This window comes from Barbus barbus (assembly GCF_936440315.1).
Source record: "Barbus barbus genome assembly, chromosome: 18".
NCBI lineage: Eukaryota > Metazoa > Chordata > Actinopteri > Cypriniformes > Cyprinidae > Barbus > Barbus barbus.
In genome coordinates this window covers 29,282,347-29,294,538 of record NC_136746.1, presented here as the reverse complement: position 1 = coordinate 29,294,538, position 12,192 = coordinate 29,282,347, and the positions used below count along the sequence as shown (strand labels likewise).

General features: G+C 37.0%; 1 protein-coding gene across 2 annotated transcripts in view; it reads left to right on the top strand.

Moving 5' to 3' along the window:
* LOC306884283 (nidogen-1-like) overlaps positions 1-12,192 on the top strand; it is a 32,488-nt gene that overhangs the window by 11,988 nt on the left and 8,308 nt on the right. For both annotated transcript variants that reach the window (XR_013785426.1, XM_079440022.1), the window contains exons 6-13: positions 1,778-2,029; positions 3,221-3,421; positions 4,195-4,428; positions 4,861-4,998; positions 5,414-5,542; positions 6,857-7,000; positions 7,960-8,079; positions 10,786-11,004. Coding sequence is in view for 1 of the 2 variants with exons in the window: in XM_079440022.1 (XP_079296148.1) it covers positions 1,778-2,029; positions 3,221-3,421; positions 4,195-4,428; positions 4,861-4,998; positions 5,414-5,542; positions 6,857-7,000; positions 7,960-8,079; positions 10,786-11,004 (1,437 nt within the window). In the remaining variant the exon portion in view is untranslated. The remainder of the gene's footprint in view (positions 1-1,777; positions 2,030-3,220; positions 3,422-4,194; positions 4,429-4,860; positions 4,999-5,413; positions 5,543-6,856; positions 7,001-7,959; positions 8,080-10,785; positions 11,005-12,192) is intronic.

Below are 12,192 nucleotides of genomic sequence, written 5' to 3'. Positions count from 1 at the left end.
ACACATCTGGACAAAAAAGACTCCTATGTCAAGATGCTGTTCATAGACTTCAGTTCAGCATTCAACACAATCATCCCTCAACAGCTCACTCACAAACTGGTCCAGCTGGGGCTCAACACCTCTCTGTGCAACTGGCTGTTGGACTTCCTGACCGGGAGACCTCAAGCAGTATGGGTTGGCAGTAACACATCCAGCACCATCACACTGAACACTGGGGCCCCCCAAGGATCTGTGCTGAGCCCCCTCCTCTTCACTCTGCTGACCCACGACTGCACACCGTACACAACTCCAACCTGTTCATTAAGTTTGCGGATGACACAACTGTGGTGGGTCTCATTAGCAACAGAGATGAGACAAACTACAGGAGCGAGGTGAGCTGCCTGGCCGGGTGGTGCAGTGACAACAATCTCTCTCTGAATGTGGAGAAGACGAAGGAAATTGTTGTTGACTTCAGGAGAGTACACACTCTGCATGCCCCTCTGACCATCAACGGTGCGACTGTGGAGAGAGTGAGCAGTACCAAGTTCCTGGGTGTGCACATCACAGAGGACCTCTCCTGGACTAAAAACACTGTAGCACTGGCCAAGAAAGCACAGCAGCGTCTCTACTTCCTCCGCAAACTCAGAAGAGCCAGAGCCCCGGCCCCCATCATGTGCACCTTCTACAGAGGCACCATCGAGAGCATCCTAACCAGCTGCATCACTGTGTGGTATGGCGCTTGCAACGCATCCTGCCGCAAGTCACTTCAGCGCATAGTGAGAGCAGCTGAGAAGATCGTTGGTGTCTCTCTCCCCTCCCTCCAGGACATTTACAGCACCCGTCTCACCCGCAAAGCCCTCCGCATTGCAGGTGATCCCACCCACCCGACACACAGCTTCTTCAGTCTGCTGCCATCAGGGAGGAGACTGCGGAGTCTCCAGGCAAGGACCAGCAGACTGAAGGACAGCTTCATACATCAGGCTGTCAGGAAGCTGAACTCCCTCCCGTCCTTGCTCCCCCTCCCCTCTTTTACCCCATGCAACACTGAACTCTGACACTATGAGCCCCCCCCTCACCAACTTAAAAACTGTGACCAGCACCTGTCACTTGTGCAACATTGGACTGATCACTACCTCATCCAGCATTGACTGCAAACTACCTCTTCGGATAGTCTGATATAAGGACTGTTCTCCCTACTGACAAGCTCTTCTTGCACTACACATATATCTGCACAGTTTTGTTTTATTTAACTGATTTGCACTCTATCTATTCTGCCATGTGCCTTATCCCACTTTATCTCTTTTTTTTATTTTTCTACAATGTCCTCAGATTGAGAAGCTCTTCTTGCACTACAAATATATCTGCACAGTTTTGTTTTTATTTAACTGGTTTGCACTCTATCTATTCTGCCATGTGCCTTATGCCACTTTATCTATTTCTTTATTTTTCTTCAATGTCCTCATTTGTATAGCTGTATAGTTGTATGTACATATGTTTAAACTGTATTATCTGTATTTGAACGTGTTTAATGTTAACTGTATGCACCAAGGGTCTGAGAGTAACGCAATTTCAATTCTCTGTATGTATGCGCCGTACATGTGGAAGAATTGACAATAAAGCTGACTTGACTTGACTTGTTTAGTCTAGGCCGTTTAATAGATTTAATGTTTGAGGTCTGTTAAATGAAATTTTTGTTACTTTCATACAATAGACAGTTTTTGTACTGTGTTGGGTTCAGTGTAAAATCTGAATCCTGAGAAAAGCTACAGTCATAATGATGCCTGATGATCTTTGACAGGTATTCCTCAGAGGATGAACGGTAAAGTGAGCGGCAGGGTGTCTGTGGGAAACTCACCGGTGCCTGTGGATTTTGTCAGTAACGATCTCCACTCGTATGTGGTGGTGAATGACGGCAGAGCATATGTGGCCATCAGCGCCATTCCCCAAATCGTCGGCTTCTCTCTGCAGCCGCTGTCGTTCGTCGGAGGAATCATCGGCTGGGCCTTTGCACTTCAGCAGCCGGGCTTCAAGAATGGCTTCAGCATCATTGGTGAGATTCTCCGAGAATTAATATAACTAGAAGTGCTCGATAAGGGATCCATCTGACTTCACATTTTTAACTGTTATATCAAACACATCTTATTTAGCTCAGGGTTATTATAGTTTACTAAAACTGAAAATGAAAATAAACCATAAAAATCATCCAAAACATTACTTGAAACAAAATAAATGTTAACTGAAACATTCAACTGAAAAATGAAATATAAAAAGGTTATTTCAGCTTATTGACAAGGCAATATTTTACATTTTAACCAGATTTACTTGATGTACTAAAATAATTAAAACAAAAATTCTATAAAAATGAATAAAAACTATATACCGTAGACATATAAAAGTAACAAACAATATTAAAAAAGGCAAAAACACGCAACAAAATTACTAAAACTTCAATGCAAATAAAAATATAAAAGTAAAAAGAAATACTGATCCTCAAAAATGTAAATATTAATAAAAACTATAATAGTGTCTCAGTTATACTAAAACAACACTGATAAATAAAAACAAAATTAAACTAAGTAAATATATTTAAAAATGTATTAAAATAAAAAATACAATCAATCAATAAATAATACATCTAACAGTACCATGCTATATTGAGTTGAATCCAAATATTTTACATGTATTTATTATATAATAAATTTTTTAGAATATAAATGGGTTCTTAAAAATATATAGCTGCATATATATTTTAGGATTGTCTGTCCCTGCCTGGTATCTAAAAAAATTAAAAACCCCTGACTTAGATAGCTAGATGTCTTTCCTCATAGTTCAGTGTTTCCTAAATCTTTATCTTTCAGTCTTATTTTCTATTATGACATATGCAGATGAAATAATTCACTAGTAGGTGTAGGAGTACTAGTAATACTTCCCTTTTTAATTTCATTATAAAACATGCATGAAATGTTCAGAGCAGTTGGATGCAGAAGAAACTTGTAATGAAAGAGTGTTAGATGTATAGGAAGCTGCATACTGCATCTTACAGCATACAGTAAGCTGTAAGATGCAGTGTGAGTCAAGAGCAGAAGAGCCAGAATACAGCAAATATTTCTTGTGACAAACAATCCTTTTAAAATCAATGTATTTTCAGCAAACTCTCTGTTTTGACACATCAGTTTGAGATGTTTGCTGTGCGGTTTGATGGAAATCCAGCCTCACACTCCCTCTTTGACCTCTCTGTCAGGCGGAGAGTTCAGACGTCAGGTCGACGTGACCTTCCAGCCAGGCGGGGAAAGGTTGACCATCTCTCAGGAGTTCAAAGGCATTGATGAGCACGACCACCTGATGGTTGACACCAGACTTGAAGGAAAGATTCCTGAGGTTCCTCAGGGAGCCACAGTTCAGATTGAACCCTACACAGAGATCTACCAGTACAGCACCAACTGTGAGTCAAACAGTCATGACTGCATGTGTATGCATAAAACAATAATGAGTATGCATAATAATACAATAATTTATGCAACAATAAAACACGAATGAGTAGGTATAAGTGTACATGATAAAATATCCATGAGTATGCATGCTAAAACTTGCATGAGTATGCATGCTAAAACGTGCATGAGTATGCATGATAAAACGTGCATGAGTATGCATGCTAAAACTTGCATGAGTATGCATGATAAAACGTGCATGAGTATGCATGATAAAACGTGCATGAGTATGCATGATAAAACGTGCATGAGTATGCATGATAAAACGTGCATGAGTATGCATGATAAAACTTGCATGAGTATGCATGCTAAAACTTGCATGAGTATGCATGCTAAAACTTGCATGAGTATGCATGCTAAAACTTGCATGAGTATGCATGATAAAACTTGCATGAGTATGCATGATAAAACGTGCATGAGTATGCATGATAAAACATGTGGATGTATGTTTTATCATGCAGGATGTATATGTAGGATTAAACATGCATGAGGATGCATTATAAAACATGCATGATTATGGATGATAAAACATGCATGAGTATGCATGATAAATCATTCATAAGTACGGATGACAAAACATGCGTGAGTATGCATAAGTGTGGATGATAAAACATGCATGAGTATGCAGTAAGTATGCATGATGAGAAGTATCTCCATTAGCAATATGTCATGCTTTGTGTTTAAGTCCTATTATGAAACCTATTGACTCGTGTGACTCTTCTGTCAGTGATCACCACTTCATCCACACGGGAGTATGTGATCAATCTGCAGGACCGTTCGACCCAAAGCAGAAGCTACAATTTCAGAGAGACCATCACGTTTCAGGGCTGCCAGCATGATGAAGTCATCAGAGCCGTGCCGTCAACACAGATGCTCAGTGTTGACCAGGTGTTCGTCATGTATGATAGGGGCGAACAGCTCTTGCGTTACGCCATGAGTAACAAGATTGGAGACGTCAATGGTGAGGCCAGATCTCAGAAAATATTTAGCCTAGGGCTGCATGATGAATAGTATTTTAATCATGACCAAGATTTCTGCTTCTCTTAATTAAGCATAATTTTATTTATTTATACTGGAAATGTTTCAATTGACAATTACATTATCTTGCATTGGTAAAAAGCCTCCACAAGCTTTCATGCTTGCAGTTGCCAGATGTTAAAACCAAGAGTTTAAATCCCCCAATTAGAGCTTTTCTCTTAAATTGATTCATTTTTCAATTGCAAGATATAAACAGAATTGTGAGAAAAACATCAGAATTGTGAGATTGAAACTCTCAATTATGAGATATAAACTCAGGATTGCAAGATATAAAGTCAGAATTGAATTTTGTTTTTCCTTTGAATGTTATGATCTTCTGAGGAAGTAACAGTTGATTGTTATACCACATCCGCAGGTGGACAAACGGAAGAAAACGCCTGCTTCACTGGCAGACACGGCTGTGACACTAATGCCGTCTGCAGACCCGGACAAGGAAACCAGTTCACGTGCGAATGTGCCACAGGCTTCACTGGAGACGGACGCGCCTGCTATGGTACCATCACAGATTTTGCGTAATTAAATCAATCCTCAGTCCATCATTTTAATTAAAACAGTTTCCTGTTTCATTTCCCTGGGCCACTAATCTGCTTCCTTCTGAAGGGAAATCGAGTTTTTGTCCATGAAAGTACTGCTTGGCTTCCTAAGGGGGCAGTTTCCAAAGCAGTCTTCTAATCAGATGTCAAAATTGCCTGAACATTCCCAAAGACCTCTACGGATGTGACCCATCCCTGGCTGCTTAAAGGAAATTACTCAAAAATAGGACAGATGTTATCTTAAAAAGCAGTAATTAGGAGAAACGACTGTATCATTGTTAGTAATTCATGGGAATGTGACTGAGGAAGTCTTGCATTAGTCTAAAAAAGCTTGCGTAAATCCTCAGGATCGGTCTGCTTCTCTTTTCTCATCAGACATCGATGAATGCAGGGAGACTCCTCAGATCTGTGGGCCGAACGCCATCTGCAATAACCAGCCGGGAACGTTTCGCTGTGAGTGTCGGGACGGTTTCCAGTTCGCCAGTGATGGACGGACGTGTGTTGGTACGTCAGCGTCTCATGAGTCACTACGTGTCTGGTTGTATTCGTCACCGTTATTTGATGACAAAATCCTCCTGCTATTTAGATTTTAAAATTAAAAGCAGCTGATTTGCATCATAAAATGTCCACAGTGTTAACTATTATGCCATTTTTAAGGTTGCTAATATTGTTTTATAAGTCTCCTAAAACAGGTTAACATGCATCCAAGGTCAAAAAACACTTTAATTTTCTCCAAAAATAGCTTTAATTTTACCTCATTTCTAAATGATTCCTAAACGACTCGTGCGAAGCAGTTTGAAGAATCAGTCTCTCTAAACCCCTCCCTCCTGTGAGCCCTCGCTGCTGTGATTGGTCAGATGGCGCAGTCCTTTGTGATTGGTCTACCGCGTACAGCACGAATGACAGCCCAGGGGCAGACATTATGCAAATGTGTTACTTTGTGACATACAGCCGTAACAGAATATTCGAATTCCTAACGAATCGTTTAGGCGATTGCGAGCCGACTCTTTTTTTATTTTTTATAAACAATAACTTTATATATCGTGCCCTTTCGGCTTCACAACTTGGCAGAAAGTTTATGTTCACATACTGCATGAAAGGTAATATTCGAAAAGGCATGATAGGGGCACTTTAAACCAACTCTAAAGTCATGGACTAAGTATAATATAAATAAAACCATAAGACTTGAGTTTCATGGGAAGACTTTAGAAACTGACACCACGTCCCTTGTTTAGTCTGGTCTTCTGTAAGAAAGAAAAATCTCAAGATCTCAGTTGTTTTTTCCAAGATAAGATTGAGATTAAATGGAAAGCAAATGGAGATTTGAGACAAAATCCCTTGCTTCTGATCTTTCTGAGGAAAAAAAGACCTTTGGAGGAATTCCTAGTAGAGGATGTTGCTCATTATTTCAGCCTTCTGCACTTTATTTGCACATTTATCTAAAATTAACATACCCAACTCAATTAACAATTAATTTGATTTATTATTTAAATGTAATACAATGATTTAATTTTTAAATGTATTCAATATTTAAATGTAATACATATTTGATATTTGAATTTAATAAATGTATAATCTAATTTAAATTTTAATGCGTGTAATAATATATATAACACACACGCACACATATATATATATATATAATATGATATGTATATATAATAGACATCTGTGACTTCTTCATCAAAAATCTCATTTCTGTCTGTGAGATATTTAAAAGATCTCTTTTGTGATGTATCATTCCTGCAGGGATATTCAGACTGTTTGAAATCAAATGTATGTGCATCAGTTAATTGAATCATGTGTGCTGTGTTGTAGAGGTGCAGCGTCCCGTGGACCCGTGTCGCATTGGCACTCATGACTGTGACGTCCCTGAGCGCGCTCGCTGCAGCTACACCGGAGGATCGTCCTACATCTGCACCTGCCTGCCGGGGTTCATGGGAGATGGACGCAGCTGTCAGGGTGGGTCTCTGACTCTCTACACAGACATGCTTTCATTCATAAGATTTATTAGAAGAATACACACTATTTTAATGTTTTCCAGGCTGATCCATCAGCAGATATTTGGTCATTATTGGTTAATTAATTTGCATGATTGATTAATTAATAGAAGTGTTCATTCGGCCTAGTGTATATTCAACAGTCTGGTCAGTGGATAGTGTACTTTTAAAAAACTAATTATTTAATTTAATTTGAATACATAACATTTTGTTTTAAAATGTTTATTATTAAATTTCATATGTATATTGGTCATTAAAGCTCCTATTAGACAGCCACTTCTGTAAATGGCAGATTTTTTTTACATCTGCAAATCTTTATTAGTTGTCAGAGAAATATAAACGACTTGACATGATGTTAATGGATTTGGCCGAGAGGGAAAACAGACACACAGCTGTGATCAGCTTTCATTTCTGTTTCCAGCCACTCCTGCGGAATTCATTCATTTTTCAGCTTTATTACATTACATTTATTCAATTTATCCACTATTTAAATGTAATACATTTGTTTAAAATGTCAACATTTATTATTTAATTATAATGAATGTATAATATACAAAATAATAATTTATTTTATTTTTAAAAAATATAATTTAAATTTCTATATTCAAGTTAATAAAAATTGAACTGTGCTTAATTGTCATTTAAATGCAAAAAAATCTTTAAGTAAAATTTACTTTCTTATTCATTTCTTTCCTTTCTACAAAGCACTGTGAATGATGTAATAAAATCAGAAACAGCTGTAGAAAATAAAATGTAAAGCATTTTACATATATTATTTTTAAAACATTAATATGTATAAGTGGGATCATAACTATTTTGTTTACTTGTTTATTTTTAAAATATTTTACATAATTCTTTGCAAAACATTTTTAATTTAATTGGTACATTTTGTTTGTTTGTTTGTTTCTTTCTCTCTTTCAGACATAGACGAGTGTCAGGTGAATCAGTGTCATGAAAATGCTGTCTGCTTTAACACACCTGGATCTTTCACCTGTCAATGTAACCCTGGTTTCTATGGCGATGGTCTCCAATGCTCTACAGGTAGACGTTAGCTTTAAATGAACATCAGTTGTGTCTTTTGGTTTTGTAATGGTGCTCATTCTTATTCATTCAGACTCATGACCTTCACAAACAGCTTTGCTGGTTTATACATAGTTCTGCTAAATACCACTAAAGGCATTTCTAGCATATTTGGAGAATTTCATTAGGTTTTTGGACGCTGTGGTTTGGAGAATCATCTGTGCGTCATTGCATGAGCATCCAGCCTTGAGCAACACTACAGTATCACAGTTTAAAGTAGACAAAAGCTCATTATGCTGTTATTTCGTAGCCCTTTTACCCACAGTTTATGGCACAAACCACATCAGTCGTTCTAATGATGGACGACCCTCGACTCTTTAAATATTACAACACGACCTGACCCCTTGATCCCCGAGTTATGTCACGGCTTAACCCTGCCGCCATTAAAATCAGCTCGACAGCTGCGTGTCTGCTGGGAACTGACCAGTTGCTTTGGTTTCTCAGAGTTTTAGGACCCCATGGCATCAATATTGTTGAATTTTATGAGCTTGAAGGTCATACATGTTGTCATTTAAAACAATCAACTTTTAGCAGAAATGTACAATACTGGTCAAAAGTTTATATATATTACAATAATATAATATATTTTATATAATAAAAAAAAAAAAAAAAAAAAAAAAAAAAAAATATATATATATATATATATATATATATATATATATATATATATATATATATATATATATATATATATATATATATATATATATATATATTTATTTATTTATTTTTATTTGATTTATTTAAAGAAGCCTGTTCTGCTCACCAATGCAATGCTGCATTTATTTGATCAAAATACAGTAAAACAGTAATATTGTGAATTATTATTACAATTTAGAAAATAGCTGTTTTCTGTGTGAATATAATGTTACATTTGATTTATTCCTCAGTGTGTAATGGTCCTTCAGAAAATGCAACTTTTCATCACAGGAATACATTATGCATTAAAATATATCCAAAATGAAAATTTTAAATATAAATATTTTTGTTTTTTACTATATTTGGATCAAATAGTTTAAGCCTTGCTGAGGATAATAATAGACTTACTAAAATAATACTAAAATATTTTTCATTTAATTTTTAAATGTAAATTCACAGTCTATTCCTTTTCTGATAGTATTTTAAAAATAATGACAAGCTAATTTTCCACAAAAAAAATCTAAATTAAGTCTGTATGAAGATCGAAGATTGCATGATTTTTTAAGTTATGTATATAATTGAGTTTGTTTTATATATAGCCCTCATTTTTATGCAAAATATAATTTATTTTTAAGCAAAATATGACCTGGCTAGTCTTTTCCAGAGATTTACATTAATAATTCAAAACCGAATCTGTGGACTGAAGTGGACTCAAGACTGAAATGAGTTTACATGCTTTAAAATCTAGTTTGAGAGCCCTGTAGTGCCTAAAGCATGTTTGTCTTCAGTGTCATGCCGATTATGAGTGCTGTCATGATTGTGGTAGTAATGGTATTGATTAGTGTGCAGAGCATTGAGTTTTGTTATTTTAACCTGATTTGCTTTCAATGGACGAGCAGACGGAGTGCTTTAGACTGATATAATGTACCGCAGCAGCTCACATGAGCATATCTGTTTCAGATTTAACCCCAGAGCTGTAGCACTGATTGATTTTCAGTGGAAATACTGGAAATTCTTAGAAAGAGATGACATTTGATCCTGGATCTGTTGACAATCTGCATAAGCCCAGGGGTCAAGGTTTGACAGGTTAACTTTAGCATTGAGCCTCCGCTGGTTGACATTGCAAATACTTTTCACATACTATGTGGGTCAGTCGTTTTTCACGTTAGCCAGACAATCTCTAAACTGCAAATAAAAACCAGAAAGGTCAAAAGTCTGGCTTTGTAAAATACAATAGCATGAGCAGGTATGTAATAAATGCACTACTAATATCAGGTGTATGTGCTTGTTAACACTGTAAAGCCTAAAGCACTTGAAAGTCAAGTCACCTTTATTTATATAGCGCTTTATACAATAATATAGACTAAAGCATATGAAAGAATAGTTAGAAAAACAGTTCTAGTTTTATTCAGAGGCCCAAACTGAGCAAAAATATGCAATTTGGTGCAGATGCTGATATTTATATGGACAAAAAGTGATGAAAATCTGCTGCTTGTAATGTAAATCAATGAGATCTTTATAACAGTAACGCAGATACTTAGATAAAATGATTCAAATATCAGACTATTGCTCTATATCTCCAATAATATGTCTTAGAAAGATGAGATTTAAAAGATCAAAACATATAATACAGTGCAATCCAGTGATGCTAAATGCTTGTACTCACTGATGTTTCTAAAAAATTATTCATGATTCATTGATTCAAATGAATCAAATAAGCGAAGTTGCTTCAGTCCAGTAAGTGTTCTTCTGGAAATATTACTAAAGTTATTCTTACCTTTACTAAAAATCAGTCAAGATTTGACAGCAGAAAGACGCGTGAAGCATGAGCTGAAGGTGGACGTTTGTACAATTTCATTAAAAGAGCTTTTACTTGATAAAGGTATAAACTGTCAATCAGACGACAGAAGACATGGAGTAGATTGAGTTTAAGAGCCAGGTTTGATCATTTAGAGACCTTGTATATCAGTATGATACAGTAGGTAAGGTTTTATATGGTTGACTGTGTGTGTGTTTGCATCCGTGCAGAATATGAGAAGACGCGCTGCCAGCTGCATAGGGAGAGCGTTCTGGGCGCTGGGCCCCGCGGCCCCCGTCCTGTGCCCGGTCAGTATGTGCCGACCTGTGATGCCCAGGGCGAGTACGACCCCATGCAGTGTCATGCCAGCATTGGTCAGTGCTGGTGCGTCGACCGCAATGGACAGGAGCTCTCTGGGACGCGAACGGGACCCGGGCGCTTTCCTGACTGTGAGTCCTACACATGCTTTACTCATAAAGACCTACTGAGCTGCTTTGCTGTCTACAGAGAGAACTGTCTTATAAGTCATGCAGACTAACTGAAACGAGAATCATCAGTGACTAATGTACATTTAGTCATTTAGCAGACGCTTTTATCCAAAGTGTCTTACAAATGAGGACAATAGAAGCAATCAAAATCAACAAAAGAGCAATGATACGCAAGTGCTATAACAAGTCTCAGTTAGCCTAACGCAGTACACATAGCAAGGTTTTTTTTTTTTCGAATTAAATAATAAATAAAAAGAAAACATAGAATAGAAGAAGAATAGAGCATGCTAGTGTTAGAGGCCTTTTTTGCCTTTGTTAATTGTATAATAAATAATAAGAAAACAAATAGAATACAAAAGATTAGAGAAGCTAGTGTTAGTTTATAGACATAGGGGTCATATGATGCTATTTTAAAGATCGTTATTTTGTGTATTTGGTGTAACAGAATATGTTGACATGCTTTAATGTTCAAAAAACACATTATTTTTCAAATACTGTACATTATTGTAGTTCCTCTATGCCCCGCCTCTCTCAAATGCGTCGTTTTCTACAAAGTCCCTCCTTCCGACAAGCACAGTCTGCTCTGATTGGCCAACTGACACAGTGCATTGTGATTGGCCGAACACCACAAGCCGCGTCGGAAATGTAACGCCCCTTACCATAATCGCGGGCTTCAGCTTTCAAAGTAAATGTAAAGACAGTTAATAATGTTGTTAGTTTTACCATCAGTTCAAGCTCGAAAGGGGAACAGTCGCGTGACAGACAGAACTTGAAATCGCATCATATGACCCCTTTAAGCAAACAAGCAGATTGTAAATGAATAGAGTGCAAGTCTAAAAGGGGCTTTTTTTTAATGAATAGAATTAGGATAGAGAGTGCTAGAGTTAGAGGGTCAAATAAAGAAAAATTTGGAAATCTTGTCGCAATATTATTGTTCTAAGCATAAGTAAGGAATAACTGATGACCGGCTGTTGATGTACCTCTGTATTATTTTTCTAATAATTCAACGGCGTGTTGTCAGTTATTCTGCTTATACTGCGGCCTCAAGACATCGATCAGATGATATATTTCAAGACATTCGTCTGGTTTTTGTACTTAAAACGCTATTGTGAGTAGGATTAATTTCTTCCGCATCTCATCCAACACCTC